This window comes from Thunnus albacares, chromosome 15 (assembly GCF_914725855.1).
Source record: "Thunnus albacares chromosome 15, fThuAlb1.1, whole genome shotgun sequence".
NCBI classification, from domain to species: domain Eukaryota; kingdom Metazoa; phylum Chordata; class Actinopteri; order Scombriformes; family Scombridae; genus Thunnus; species Thunnus albacares.
This window is the reverse complement of record NC_058120.1, coordinates 24,942,288-24,958,763: the sequence shown is the minus strand read 5'-3', so window position 1 is coordinate 24,958,763 and position 16,476 is coordinate 24,942,288. Positions and strand designations below refer to the sequence as shown.

Genomic DNA, 16,476 nt, shown 5'->3' with positions numbered 1-16,476 from the left:
CTTTCTAAAGAGCCATTAACCCTTTATTGCTCACATTAACACATGCAAATGATGAGACAAAAGTGCCGTGTTAATCATTTGTGTAGATGATGTCACAGTTGATACCTTCATACTGTATAATTACTGGCAACAACTTAGACTAATGTTAAGACAAGATAAAATATTCCAAACTCAAGGTTTCCAAAGCTGATGATTTGTAGCTCCTCTCTCACGCCAACCAACCAACCGATGATTAAATCCACATTTCCCATAAATCCTCACTTCCTTCCTGTTGCAAAGATCGTTGCTCCTCGTCCTCATTTCCTCTTCTTGTTTTCTTTGTGCTTTGCTTATGAGTATAAATATGACAGGAGCGATTTTCATCTTATTGTAACCGTCTGCCATCGTGAGAAAGTTTGAGCTCATGTGTCAGAGAGAAGGCGTCAGCTGTTTCTGTGTCCTAAATCATTTAAACTGATTTCTTAAATCTAAGATAAAATGACTGCCGATCTTCTCGGCAATGGTTTTGTTTATTTATGGTCATTTAAATTGTTATTTCTGGGGATATATGTAATTAAATTGTGTTTTAGAATTAATTCTGAAGTTTAACTGCGACAGGTAGGACCTCCAAAACACTATAGGATAAAAAAATATATATATATATATGAAAATGAAGGAGTAGAAAAGAGAAAGGAAATGAGGTTTTTTGTTATTTGAGGCGAAGGTCTAAAGATCATAATGTCACATGTGTCTTACGCTGTACAGACTGTAAACCCCTCCGGGACAAACTTGTCTTAATTTTGTCCTTTTTAAAATAAACGTAACTCGACAAAAGACGGGACAGATAATCAAGGATAGAATATAAAACAAAGCAGTGACCCGTCTTTTCTTTCCCGCGGTCTTGTTTGTTTATAGTAATCACGCTCATTCCTCAAAGTCGCTGCACTGTATTAATAATTTATAGTTTAAAATTCAGAGCGGAGAAGCTGTACATAGTGGCGGTATCTAAACGTGCGTATGAGTATTTGTTATTTTCTGTGTGTTTGTTGACACTGCTGCCGCTGGTTTGACTGCAGTGTTTCCAGCAGGCGAGTCTGTCCCGCTATGAGCCCATTTGTCTGTATCTGAACTATTCCCCCTGTCAGTTCTTAGGGGGGCTGTAACTCTGCATGTGTGTGAGTGCAGGATCAACACAGCTGAAAATTGCTGCAAGCTCAGAGGCATACACACACATACACTCAACCTCCTAATAACCTTCTCTGTTCAAAGATGCATGAACATGGGAAGTTCTCAGCTGCATAGAACAATCATACATACATATAAGCCCCTTTCATACAGGCAATCTATAACATCGCTGGTTTTTATTTCTCTGTTATTATAATGGCTTATTGGCTTTTATACATAGATCTTCTTATGTACTTGAATGTAATTGCAATTATAAATGGCTTTATTCTAAATGGCAAGACAGATAAAGCAGCGAGCCCCCGCTTCACTAATCTAAGCAAGCTACAGATCCCTTCAGTTTCACATCAGTTTAATCACTACTGAGACGGAGCATGAAATGATGCAGCTTGTTATATACAGTCTGACAGCACCCGAGCATAGTTAGCGGATAGTCAGACTTTGATTGAAAGTTTAAAATTCAGAGAGTGATGGTCGAATGCATATCGAGGTTTTCTGAGGCCGTTATTTGGAGGAAGAAACACACACAAAAAAAGTCTTCTGTAATTTCCTGGAGAGGGTTTCAGCAAGAAAAACAAAATAACGCAGCGTCGTCCGGCAAAAAAAAGACAGACGCGGCTCGACTTCCACCTCAGCGCGATACAACATCATCCAGCAAGGCTCAAATACATGCAAGCATGCATTCATGGCGAATTACTTTGTAATGCATACATCATGATAACAGATAAAATAGATAATAAATGCTACTGTGATAACTAAGTCCTGTCGTATAGCATTATAAATCACTGTGCACTCTGATAAGCCTTCAAACTCATAGATCTGTTAATAAACAGACCTTCCTGGATCCTGTTTCATTATCTCACAGGTACCTGAAGCAACATGCCCCCCCCCCCACACACACACCAACGCAGCCCCTTGCTGTTTAAGCACAGTTTTCTGTCTGGAAACACCTGCTAATCAACCCCTCGTTAACCGTTTTTATGTCCTTGTGCTTAAGAGATGATAATTAAATGGTGAATTTATTGTTCAAGTGTTCTTCAAGGCTGGAACATGCTTCTCTGGCCTGCATGTTGGTGAATATGCACATGGCTTTCCTGAAAGCTTTTGCACAGCTGTTTTTTTTAATACTTTATTTTTTCCTTTTTAATCTAATAACTATATTGGATAAGTCAGCTTGCATGACAGTCAAGTCTGCACATGTTGTTGACAACAATAAGGTGTGAGCATTGTCTCCTCTGCAGCCTACAGTTACCCATAACACCCTTCTCTGAGTAGACCTGCAGTAACCTTTATGAAGCATAATTTCAGGGCAAATAAGACACAGCCATGATGGACGTGTTATAGAAATTTTACACTGTCCGAGCCAGTAAGATTGCAGTTCTGGCTTTGGGGCCTTTATTTAAACTTGAGGCCGACATGTAAAATTAGATCTGAAAGGGTACATTATGCACAACACATTAGCAGTGTTACTACAAATACTACAGAATAAAATTCCTGTCTCTGTCAGATTGTATATGAACACAGCCAGTCGCACAGATAAACATGTGAACCACACGTGCTATAAGCGGGCACACACATCTGTATAAACAAATACAGAATTCCCTTCTGGTACAGCATCAGTTACACTGAACCCACACACACACACACACACACACCCAGAGGCATCCAGGTCTTTGTGCCACTTCCCCAGCTACCTGTGTGACAGCCTGTGTATCCTGCTGGTATGAAAGGTAAGCCTCAGAGAGACAGAGCACAGAATAAATGTGTAAAATGGGTCAGAGCCTGAATATCATTACTGCCCCGCTTCCCGTGTGTACACTTACACTCTGAGTGTGTGTGTATGTGAGAGAGAGAGAGACAAGCTGTGATGAATTTGTGTGTGAAAAGGCGAAAAGTGTGTGTGTGTGTGTATACAGTTGCATATAGGTGTGAAAACCATGTTTCAGTGTGAGGAATTTATATTTGTGTGTGTGTGTGTGTGTCACACTCCGGCAGCGTTGCCACTCGGGGAGTTAAGCTCACCTCTCCAGAGTATAAAGACCAGCGTGGGAAGGGATTGAACTTGTGTGTTTGGAGGTCTGTGTGCGTGTGTGTGACTGCACATTGAGAGGCAGTGTCAGGAGTGTGTGAAACCATGCCAGGGCCCACTTTCCTGTCCGGCTCAGGAATTGGAAATACAGAGGGAAGAGAGAGAGATGGCGAGGAAGAGATAGGAAGTTATCTGTATGCGGGCAAGGTGGCGGCTCTCTCCATATCCATATCCTCCGTCGAGCTAAACCCATGAATATTGTACGAGGCGAGCAGCAGCAGATCCGGCCAGTGTTTACAGGGGGGGAAACTCATCCCCACATATGGATGAGTTGCTGATAAACAGGAGATATTGGTATTAGAAAGTCAGGTGTGTCAGGCTGCCTGCGGCTGCAGGAGTGCACCGCCAGCACCGCTGACACAAATCTCCGCTCCCAGTGCCGCCACTTGATATCCAGTCGCAGCCCGCGCTACACACAGGCGGCATTGTCATGAAATTGTGCACTGTGGGGGATTTTGGGAGGGAGGGAGGGAGGGGGGGGGGGATCCAATTTGTGCCCACAGATCAGTATGTGTATCTCAACAGGGGATAGAAATGTTTTTTTCTGGTTTCTGTGCATGTTGCTGACACAAACAAGAACAGTAACAGCAAAGCCTCCGTTATCCGTGGCTTTGAAAATGGCGTGTGTTCACCAGGATTTGGGAGGCTTGTGATGTGTAATACTTTTTTTTTTTCTTTTCTTTCCACAGTCCGTTCCAAAACCCATCGCCCTCGAGCCTTGCTTTGGCAACAAAGCCGCCGTGCTCTCCATCTTTGTGCGGTTACCCAGGGGTACCGGTGGCATCCCTCCTCCAGGACAGTCTGGTAAGATGCAGCAGCTAAATCCGTCACTTGTTTTGTTTCTTCACTTCATCTGTACTTGTTCTATAGCTTTCTCCACTGTCTTACCTTGATTTGACTCTCTCTGCCTAATGTAGCTTTAGGTATTGTTAGAGAAAGACACAGTTTCAAGCCCTTTATTTTGCTCTTTTATCTTGTTTTACTTCCTTTTCCTGTGTTATGCCTTGTTGTCTTCCATATGTTCTTACTGCACAGCTTTAGGCCTGGCTCACATTATACCTGGAAACTACTTCAATCCACACTATCATTATAAGGTCTCTTTTGAAAACTTTTCTATCTGCACCGAGTCTCCAAAGCAATAAGAAAGCAGCTAAGTCTTTCCTTCCTCCTCTTGCATTTGGCAAAAATAAATATGTGCTTTACAGCCAGGGGAGGACAGAGAGACACACAGTCTGTTTAAAGGGGACCTATTATTCATTTCCAGCTCTATATTTTTATTCTGGGACTCCACTAGAGTAGCTTTGCATGATTCACAGTTGGCCCTCACTGCAGCCTCTCAGTTCAGCCTCTGTCTCTAACAGGCAGTCTTAGCTCCTGTCTCTTTAAGGCTCCCATTCCTGATAAGCTGATTGAAATTGATTGTTCTGATTGGCCAGCTTCCAGAAGCCTGCCAAGGGGCAGCCATATTCAGAATTGTATTAAGTTACTGCTGATGAAAACCCAACATTTCCTGCTTTTGACGCTTCATATTAAAATCTTTTAAATGACTAAATAACGGGAGGCTTTTATTGTGAAGAATTTGCAGGAAATGAAACGTATTCCTTACTGAATTAGCTTGTTAGCAGTGCTAAAAAACGGTTGACACAACAAGATATGTAGATATTTGTAGCTCTTTGTTCAGCGGATCAGTTAGAAATAACGCAGGGAGGAATAGTACAAGCAGAAACAACCACAGTGATGATGATGTTTGATGAAGAGCTGCAGACAACCAGCACACCTCCATCAGGTAAACAACTTATTTTACTTTGCTGTGCTGTGTAATGGAAAAACACTCACAGCATGCCAGCTCAACTCAAGTCATAGCTCAGTGTGACTACACCCGAAACAATGGAAAAATGCCACAACGTTAGCGGAGCGGAGCAGTGAACTCGTGTGGAGCAGATGACCATACAAAGAAATCCGTCACAAGCCGACATTGGCTCGTGCTGAAAGTAGAAAAAGTTAGCTTTTTGCTAACAGGGATTACTTCGACATACATTTACCTCATTATTTGACACTTCTGCCACGTTTAATATGAACATCCAACATTGTAACATTATATATATGACTGAAAATAAGGAAAAGCATAATAGGTCCCCTTGAACACACAATTTAGTCGTTGCTGTTGTCAAGCAAACAAGTATAAAATATTGATTGTGGCTCGTAAATGCTACCTGTTAACGTTCAACAGTAATTCCTGGGCTGTGGCAGCGGTCCATTAATCAAATCACTATTTACGCTCACAAAGTCATCTGACAGCAGAACCATAAATAAAAATCAACACTTGTATTGTGTGATCAGATATTTTGCCATTAACAATGAGGGATCTCAGAGAGAATTGAAGATGACAGAAAGTTGGCTTCTTTACAATTCACTGCACATCACCCGTGCTTGTTTGTGCTGGTGTTGTCATTGTTGTGGAAAAAATTACATTTTTTTCTATTTGTGCCACAATACAAGACTAACATTTTCAGATTTATCTACTCTGGAGAGTTATTCAGAAAAAAAAAACCCAAAAAACTTTTAGCTGGTTAGGACAGTTATTTTGATTTATTTTGTGCTTACATGATGCATATTCGTAAACAAAGCTTCCATATTTATGCCTCTGCGCTGACAACAGCCGTGGCCGGATGTCTGTCCATACGTACGTACATCCCATTCTTGTGAGCGCGTTATCTCAGGAACGCCTTGAGGGAATTTCTTCAAGTTTGGCACAAACATCCACTCGGACTCAAGAATGAACTGATTAGAATTTGGTGGTCAAAGGTCGCTGTGACCTCTTTGACCTCTTGACCTTTTTGGCTATAACTCAAGAATTCATACGTTTCATTATGACAAAGTTTCAGACAAGTGTCTAATAGGATTAAATGATGAAGTGATGACATTTTATATCCAAAAGGTCAAAGGTCAACTTTGCCATGACATCATAATGTTCTGCAAAAACACTTTTCTTGCCATTATTCAACGCCATAACCGTCATAAGAAGGAGAGATTGTGACCATATTTTACATTTGATCAGATACTATACTGGTGACAGTAATCGTGGGTGCCCACCTTGAAACTGCGGTGTATAGATGTTCTGTGCTGCCGGGTTGAAGATGTATGTGAAGCATCCACCTTTTATAATTTGCAGCTTCTTTGCAGCAACATTCATATCTGAAGCATCGTCTACTGTCATGGCTACAACTTTGTGTTCTATCAGAATCAGTTTTATTGGCCGAGCATGTGAACGCATACAAGGAAAATACACTTAATACCTTTTATGAAATTCCTTCAAAGTCTTCACTACAAATATTATGAGTCTGGACAGACATGGATGTAAAATACAACTTGACTGGTTGGCGGAGGCACAGTGGAAGGACAGATGAAAACAATCACCTCCATAATTCTTTCCTTTTATGTAAAAGGAGTTAAAATAACACCTTGGAGTGAACATCAGGGATTATGGGAAATGTGGTCCAGGTGTGAAACACTGCCACTGCCAATGACAAACCCATGTACGCACAGCAGAGGCTACCGATCATCTTGACCGTGCTCTCATTTGCTCACAGTAATTATAATATGGTAGCATTATTAATTTGATGAGGATGTATTGATTTTGATGCTGCAGCTACAGTAGTAGGCTGCTTGTTGCTCTCCATCTCCTCTCTGCTTCCTCCCTTCATCATCTTTCTCTCCGCATGTTGTCTTCTTTCCTTACACAGAGAAGCATGCTGCAGCTTCTCTCTCCTTGCTCACTCTCGAGTTTTATTTCTCTCCTTGGTTTTTCTCCGTTTTTTCCTTTTTCTTTTTCTGTCTCCTCTTTTCCTTCTGTGAGGTCTGGGGTTTTAAAGTCGAGTAGCTTTTCCATTTCCCCCTGCTCCCTCTGCTTTCTTTTCCTCCTTCTTTCTATTCCGGACAGTCTGATAGCGCTGAGAATTGAGCCCATTACTTCCTTTCATACTCTGCTCTGTCACTTGGTTCTCTTTACATTTCCATCCGTTCTTCATCTATTTTCCTTATCTTTCTTTCCAAGGCGGTCTGATAGAAACCAGGACTGAGCACTTCACTTGCCTTTTCTTAAACGTTCTTTTTTTCTTTACTACTTTTTTTCACTGTCTCCTTCAAGTACTCAAACAAGAACTCCATTCCTTTTTAATTTTTTTTTGTTGTTTTTTTCTTTTGTTCTGTGTTTTATATCCTCTTTGCCTCCCATAGTTGCAGTCCCCAGACCATCAGCATGCCCCAGGCCCTTATTAATTACCACTTAGTCCTTTTGTCATAACAAAACCGCCTCAAATCTCTGTGGAGCTTTCCCTCAGGCGGCTTTTGTTGAGACCATGTTAGCCGTGTTCCTACCGTATTCCTGTGCCCCCGAGGGTCTCCTGTTTAACTCCTCTTTTAACTTATTTCCCATCCGCCCGTGTTCATTCACGAATCCTCAGGCTGCTGTATGTCGTCAGCACCACAACCTCACCAGACATCTGTTTACAGTTTTACTCCAGTCCAGAATGTCCGCCCTTGTAACTCTCTGAACAGCCACTGATATCACTGATATCACTGATTTGTATCTTAGTGTAATTCGGGTGCTTTGAAGCATCCCACACCCACTTTTAGATGAAGAAACAAGTTAATGGTTGCAGCATGCAGCAGACTGTATGATTTCAGAGGATGGGATCCCAACCGCAGCTTCTCCCCGTGGAATTTATATTTTGCCGTTGGCTATGTGTATTTGATCGGGGTAAATGCATCCATCATTGGAGATAAATGAAGTTTATTGGAATTTCATGGCTGAGAGAGTATTAATAAATGTTAATGGAGTGTGGTGTAAGTTAATGATTGCCTGCGCAGCCAGTCTATGATCTTACCACCTGTATATGTGGTTGGGAGTGTGTGTGTGTGTGTGTGTGTGTGTGTGTGTGTGTGTGTGTGTGTGTGTGTGTGTGTGTGTGTGTAACTGTAGCTGTTAAGTTGTGTCCCAATTTTACACACATTCTAAGCAGATTTTGTGAATGTTGCGTTCACACCGGAAAAGTGACAAAGTAAGCTTGCTTGAGTTTGCTGGTGATGCACATTAGTGTCCTTCGATGCCTTGCACAAAGGAAAGACATGTTAATTTATACAGCACCTTTCAGACGTAGAGATAATTCAACGTGCTTTTTATGACAAAGAAATGCATCAGAACAACATTCAAATGCGGCCTTTTATGCTTTTTGTTGTTTATGATGTCAGATATCTATATCAAACATGGTCAAAGTTACACTTTGTTTGTGCTGGTTTTTTTCTACATTGCCAACGAGCTGATGTCAGATCGTTGCACATGCCCTTAAACAACCGTCCACTCTGTAGCCTTGGTTTCTAAGGTTGTTTCCATGTATTGTTTGCATCGTTCACTCACATATTTCGGATCTCATTCCAGCTCAAACATGTACGGATGATGTATTTGACAAGTTGACAATTTCAAGTAAAGAACAAGTAAAAGATGTGAAATCCTGCTACTATAGTTTGTTGCCTCCCGAGTGGCCGGAAGTCAGCTGTGACGCAGCTTCCGGAAGCCGACCAATCAGAGCGGGCTCACTGGGAGCAGGGCCTTAAAGAGACAGGAGCAAAAACAGACTGTTTCAGGCGCAGACTGAACTGAGGGGCTGCATAAAGAACCAGTATAAGATAAATAAGGGTTTTTTTAGCTGTGAATCATGCAAAATTATTCTAGTGGATTCCCAGAATAAAAATACAGAGCTGGAAATGAGTATAATAAGTCCCCTTTAAAAACACAATAAAGAATAAAAAAAAATAATAAAAATACATTCAAACAAAAAAACAATAGACAAGACATATGTAGTTGGCCAGAATCTAAAGTATAGCCCTCCTTTGTTTTTGAGGCATTATTGATATTGATAATTTAGTTTTTAAACAATGCATTGGCCAATTTTTTAAAATACAAACGCGTAACCCAATCACTCAAAGACACAGGAAAACAGAACAGGACAGGTTCTCCTTTACATTATTGTTGGCAGGTAAAAGTTTAAATATTCTGCTGTTCAGAAAATAGTGTTTAATCTTTAGAAAAACATTTTGCTTTGCTACTGACAAACTTCACAAATTCACATTCTTGTCTGTCTACACCTGATGCATCATTACTTAATACAAAACTGTAAAGAGATCTCTTCTCCATTTACTGAACAAAAAGCACTATGATAATTAGTATATGGTATAAACTGTGTACTTTTAGTTTGTATCATATTGGGATCCAGCTTATGTGTATGCAGACATTGATTTTGACCAGTAGTTCCCAAGTTTATTGTTTTGTAACCACTTCAAACAAAGCAGTGTCTATCTGCCATCCTGCCATCACATTTGTATTAGTTCTCATTCATTTGAACCTGAAAACATTTTGAATTACAGTAACACAAAGCTAGGTATGACTGTGACTGCATCACATCTCTTTTAACTAAACATAATATTTGTGTGTGTGTGTAGGTCTTGCCGTGGCCAGCGCACTGGTCGACGTCTCTCAGCAGATGTGCGTGGGCTACAAGGAGAAGTCTGGAGGCCTGAGGAACCGCAAACAGCAGCCCAGCGCACAGCCATCCACCTGTATCTGACCACGCCCCCTGTCCTCCCGTACCACCCCGCCACCTAACGCTTTCCCATCAGCCCCCTGCCTCTGCTCCCTCCTTCAGAGACTTCCGCCAGCTCTGCTCTGGCAGGGAGAGGTGCATGCTGGGACGCAGGACTGGAACAGTTCGGGGAGGGGACGAGTCATCTGGCGAACTGAGGCCTCAGTGGGCTTCCCCTCCCTTTACTCCTACGGGAACTTGTGGTCCCCTTGAACTGAATGACAGAAACTGGACACAGAAGGGGGAGCAGGGGAGGGAGGGAAGGACAGAGCGGGTGCTGACTCCACCCTAACCCCAACCCCCCCCCCCACCCTCCCCCCCGAAAAAAAAAAAACATTTTACATTCGTCCGACACCGCCTCGTCAGAGTCGAGGCGGCCACGGCTTGCTGCTAGAAGAGATCCTCGTCTCGTAGATTTTGAAAAATCCAGAGACTTTGCAACCCTCTATGTTCACATTTTACTTAAGTTATTATTTTTTTTGTTTTGTATCGTTTTGTTTTGAAGGCAGGAACTAACTGGATATGTTCAGCTGCACATGCACACACAAACAAACACACACACACACACACTACCAAAAACCAACTTTCCTGGCCCTTGTTCTCATTTGTAGCCCATTGTCGCCTGCTGTCGTGTTCGACTCAGCAGTGAGGGCAGGTGTCACCAGAGTCCTGTACAGTTTGGCCTCCGAGCAAGCTAACAGCATGTTCAGTCTTCCTTTAATGAGGATCCACTGTAGGAGGCTGACTGCGCAGCCAAAGCCCATCTAAAGCGTCTGTGACATTTCTAATCGGCCTCTGTGTCTTCTGCCGCTTTCTTCTCTGTCTGGAGCTTCGTCTCCGCCCGCTCCTCTCCCTGTCTTTTTGGCCATCTGGCTACTAGGAGCAACTGCCTTCCCAGCTTCTCTGGCAGCGTAGCTTTGCACAAAACAAGACCACAGCATCATCTCATCTACACTGGCTGGATCCATAAGCCAGTGTCAATTGAAACTTTTCCAGGCAATTACTCCTCCAGTTTCAATGAAAGCCATTGGCTCTGCACACACAGGTACTCATGCAGGGCTCTCTCTCTCTCTCTCTCTCTCTCACACACACACATACACACATACACACACAGAGCAAAAGTGTTGGTGGTGAGAAAACCCTCTGGTGTTTAACGATTGTCCCTTTGGCAGTGCTGCGCCTCGAGCTCATGTGAAACAGGCTTCCTATAGATCGTCTTGACTCCAAATGACTGAAGTGATTAGGCTGATCTGTGTGAGTGTAGCCAGGGCAAAGGTTCAGCATCCTTTGTGATCGTTGCCTAAGAAATCCATAGCCTCTAATTGCTGCTCCCGTGTCCCCTAATGCAATGCATGTCTCCCCCAGAAACCCCCTCACCCTGCCGTCCAATGGCGCTTCTTCCATGTCCCCTAGGCGATCAACAGCTGCCCAATTAACCCCTGCAGCAGTGACGTCTGCGTTCATATTGACGCAGCTACAGCGGAACTCAACCGGCAACAGGCCTAAAGTCTGAACGAGAAGTGCATACGTACGTCAGCAGAGTAAGCAGCCGCAGTGCAAATGTTGGCATCTGTTTCCTCACATGCACCTTTTGTTAAATTGGATTTTTAAATAGACCACATCTCATGGAGGACGTCGGGTACTGGTCCTTTTTTTGTTGCTTGGTCTCTTGGGCTTGTGTGTGAAGTTTCGCCAAGCCTGTTCCCTTTTTTCTTGTGTTTTTTTTTTTTTTTTACCTGCTGTACCTGCTCCCTCCACAGTCCTTATCTAAAATCACTGGTCCATTTTTAAAGAAACATTACTTCTTTTTGTCAACAGGGGGAAAATGAGGGAAGATACAGAATGAAAAACACAAGGTAAACACAAGACACAAAAATAGAAAAACTCCGGCTGCTAGCGTAAAACAGAGCTGTTTCTTTGGAATCCCATTTTCCCGTTTCGTAAGGGCATCAGGGTGTCAGATCTCCGTGGTCGTCTTTTGCAGAATATAAGTCGCATACTACAACACCTGCAAGTTTTTGACTGAATGCACAGGCCAATATAGAAGGCATGTATCCTCCTGCCTCACAAAGTTATTAACTTCCCCGCCCTCAGAGAAGAATGGTAATAGAACAATTTAATGACTCGCATTCTGCCCTAAAGAGCTTGTTGTATTTAGTTCCAGGCTCTCACATGTGTTCAGCATACTAGAACTGCTCACCGTCTGGTTAAAGGGCACACTTTTAGTACTGGGAAAAGGTCAGAGCAGAAAGCATGAACAAAGTTGACATTCTGTAATTATAGAGAGCTGGATGTGCTCAGAACTCCACTCAGCGACCCCAAAGAGCATCACATCATTAAGGAGTCAGCTCTGTTCGTATGTGCATTGAGGAATCAAAGCACTTCACTTGCACTTTTTTTTATTATCAGCTGTTTTTGTGCTCTTTTTCCTCCACTAGACAATCTTTTTAAGCGGTCAAGGCTGGTTTAAGTTTTGATGTTTATTTCTTTCAACCTACTGAGACTTAGTGGTGGGAAAATAACCAGTTATCGACCAAATGTGAGAACATTTGGACTGTGGTTGGTAAGTTTGTCCATCTGAGTACAAATTAAAAGAAAAACCTCCCACAAAAAAAGTACTCCTTGGTTGAATAAAACATTTTATTAAACACAGTCTCAGTCTATGTGAAAGCGGAGCGAGGGGGACGGGTGTGGGAGTTTTATTCTTACAGTTTGTACCACCGTTTTTTTTCTCCCACACACTTGTCAGTTGTTCTCAGGTGTGCAAAAGTTTTTTGACTTTGTGTGTTTACACTTCCGGTCTGTTTGGCAGGTAACCAACCATTGTTTGGAGGTGCTATTCAATTCCAAAAATCTATTTGGGTTGTAAGATGCCAACAATAGCAGGAACAATTTGGGATGTACAGTACAAGACTCTGTGGCTCTAAGAAGTTGAGGTTCTTCATCTTCTGAGACAGAAACTATAACATTCAGTCTGCAGTTTTTGTTAATAGTGGTTTCAGTTTGTTTAAACCTGTTTGGGAAATCGGTAGGGTTTAAATCATGGGATGCAGAACTGTATCAGAACTTTAATGTGACTTAATGACATTTTTATAATTGGCAACAAAGCGTTATCTGAAATGACCAGATGTTGTTAAAACTCATCATTGTGCTCCAAGCAGCTTAAAACAAATGCGCTGGTCACATCAGACCTACACACACACACACACACACACACACACACACAACAATATTATGTTTAGCTGAATTTATTTGGAGTGCAATTGTGACCCAGAGCTGACGGAGGGAGGAGAGAAGTGAGCAAACGTAACCTGCAAAAGTCACATGACCCACCATGATATGCTTGATGACAGTGAAATGCTTCAAGTTCTCTACAGCATCAGACTTTATATTTCATTTCCTGTCTTTCTTTCTGAAAAGCTATTTTCCTTTAAAAAAAAAAAACAAACAAACAAAAAAAAACACTACCTGTTTATGAATCTCACCGTTCATGTAAAATCATTTCACTGCATTCTCCGCTAACAATATTCGGTGAGAACGTTTATAACCGCAGTCATCTTTATTTTGTTCCCGCAAAGCAGAGATCTCATATATGAATCTGTTCTACAGCTGATTCAAATGTACTGTAGTAATAATTTCACCAAGAATGAAGATTGTCCGTTTTTTTTTTTCTTTTCTTTTGTAAATGAATGTAAAATGAAAAATCGCCTGTGCAGCCAAGGTAAATCCTGTAAACTTAAAACGTCGTCACGGGTTCGGTCCATGTAAGAGCCTGTCTGTCATGTTGAAGTTGTAATTGAGAAAGACACTGAACTTGTAATGAAGATGTAAGGTCTGCTGCCTGCCCGGCGCTTCGCAAACCACGATCATCTTCCCGCTCGGTGGTTCAGACGAACAGATCCTGGGTCTGATAGTGTTTACGAATGAATTTTAGATGTTTGTCTTTTACTTCTGCGGAGTGCAAGATGGAAGATATATAAGCGAATGATTGTAAAACACTTTTCTTTGACAGTCTAAACTTTCCAGATGATATTTTGTTGTCCCGTGTGGCCAGTTTCACCCATTTGGAATTGCATTATTAGCAGAATGATGTGAAACAAACTCTGTAAATACTATTTGACCCAGATCTGTTGTCAGCGGCCACACACTGGGTTCCTACACAGGAAGGTCTGGAAGGTCTCAAAGCATCATGAGTGATTAGGGAAATTTAGAAGAAATATTGCAGTTTCAACATTTTATTCCAGAAATTCCAGACCACCCACACAGGCATTTTCATTTATTTTTAGCTGATTAAACATCTTCTCAGGGCTGTGTGGGCTTTTTACAGGTTTTGTTTGACTGACATCTCCCTCACTCTTCTCTTAGATGTGTTGCACCTGTTAGGGCTGGACAATATGAGCTAAAATCAAAATCACAAAACATTTATCTTGATAGTGATAAATGTATGATATGGTGTTTTTTTTATTGGCTTTTTCCTAATTTGTTTGTTTGCTGGTTGTTGGTTAAACTTCGGATTAGATGTCAAATTGTCGTAGCTATTCTCAGTTTAACTAATGCAGAAATCGTATTGAAATGTGTTGTTTAATTGGATACATCTACGACATGCTCTTACTGCAATTTGCACAAATCAACACACCTCCAACACAGCTTTTACCTTGTCGTGTTGTGCCGTGAGAAAAAAAAAATCATTTTGGCAGCAGAACTTAAGTGGTTGCAGCTGCACACAGCTTAGTTTGTTGCAAATATCCCCAGCCCTATCAAAAAAAAAAAAACTAGCAAAACTGGAAAATCCTGTGTGGGTGTAAAAATTACACTTTTTTTATGTAAAAATGTGCTTTTTTTTCTCCCCCTGAATCACAAGTTACAGCCACAGTAGAGAGGAGTGTCCCAGCCTGCCTAACTGTCCCCGTAGACGTGACAAATCAAAACTTAAGAGCACAATTCAAAGCTTTTCTCTTGTCCAGAGAAAGCTAGACTCACCGAGATTCAATCTTTTGACTTTGTCCCTTTTTAGTCTAAAGCACCAAAAGCCCATTCCTGTTGGTAAACATGAACTTTTACTGTGTGCACTATACTGATGTTGCATTACAGGATTCCTGGGTCTTAAAGTTCAGATTTTCCAGATGGTTACCTCTCACCACCATTTGGAGCTGCCTGAGTGTGAAGTAGCCTCGAGGCTGCTCAAAAATATTTTGAGAAGGAGTGGAACTTAGCCGAGGGGAAAATGTGTAGGAACCCTGTACACCGTCTGCCATCGTGCCATCGCACTTGCAACGTACCCGTCGAACGTGTCTCGGTTCAAAGAGATGAGCAACTTCCTCCATCTCTCCCCGCTTTCCAAGCCTCAAACTTTATTGGGTAATGCTTAAACTTTACAGTGGCCTTGTTTCAGCCCATTAATCTCTGTATTAACTGATAGAAATGTACAGCAAATACATACTTATAATGTGTGATTAGTTACCGGAAATGTTCCCAATATTCACAATACAAATAGAGGTTTTTTTATTTGTCAAACACTGGCCGCATTAATATATATATTTAAAATGTTTTAATACACAGGTTAAAGCATCAGAATAAGGTCATTGTAAAATCAGGCATTATCTTCTTTGTTTCTTTCTGTCTCTGTATAGCGGCATTATATATACTGAGGAAGTAGTTTGTTAATATGTATAATTTAGCAGTTGCTCTGTTTTTTTTGTAAATAATGAGAAAGTATTGTGAATGACATTTTGTTGAATGGTTTTAAAAAAAAAAAAAAAAATCATTTATGGCAAACCTCTCCAGGCTTTTAAAAATGTGACTACAGTACATAGCATATTTTGTATGTAAGACAGCAATGTAAAGATGAACAAGCATTACTAGAAGCTGATGAAACTACGTGTAAAACTTGAGGATAATAGCTTACTGAACTTGTAATTACTGATGTACATAAAAGAATGACAGAACATTTTTGTCTATTATTAAATGTGAAAATCCACCCATCGTTGTTTGTCTTGATAACTACTTTTTTTTTTTTTTACTGATTTTAAACTTCTCCTGTAGTGCTTGTCTGAATCTTCTTGCAGTGCCAGAGGGGTGGTGCACAATTACTGGTAAGATGTCTTTCAAGTAAGTACATTACATTTTAAATGATTTCCTTTGATGGTGTGACTTCAAAACAAATGCCTCTAGCATTCTTTATGTTGGATGGCTTTAACACTCAGATTATTTACATTTTCTTTATCCTAAAGCTTGTCTCGATAGCTCTAGGAAAGACCATGGATTCTTTAAAATCAAGTGGGTCAATCCTCTTAGGAGATCCTCACAGAATTTCGTGGCGATCTGCCTTGTTGATTTTTGAGTGAGTGAATTTGTCTTTACGCTTTGAACACCAGAGGGAAGTCCAAAATATTCAAAATGGGAAGGGCTCCATGTGTTTCCAAGGCAATCTGGTAATTAGACTTTAAATATTTCTTGTATAGGAGTGGATATTTTTGCCTGATGGTAATGTTACAGTAAAAGGTCAAGGGAGTCGTTATAAAACACAATGGATAATAAGTGCAAACTCGAACCTCCGAACTTTCATCTAGCCCCTTTTCTTTCTATTGT

The 16,476-nt window shown here is 41.2% G+C and overlaps 1 protein-coding gene across 1 annotated transcript in view; it reads left to right on the top strand.

Annotated features, from left to right (window-relative positions):
• Positions 1–15,865, top strand: part of atrn (attractin) — a 146,137-nt gene extending 130,272 nt beyond the window's left edge. The window contains exons 28-29 of the mRNA XM_044374473.1: positions 3,940–4,054; positions 9,749–15,865. Of these exons, the coding sequence (XP_044230408.1) occupies positions 3,940–4,054; positions 9,749–9,873 (240 nt within the window). The 3' untranslated portion in view covers positions 9,874–15,865. The remainder of the gene's footprint in view (positions 1–3,939; positions 4,055–9,748) is intronic.
• Positions 15,866–16,476: the final 611 nt, after the last annotated feature.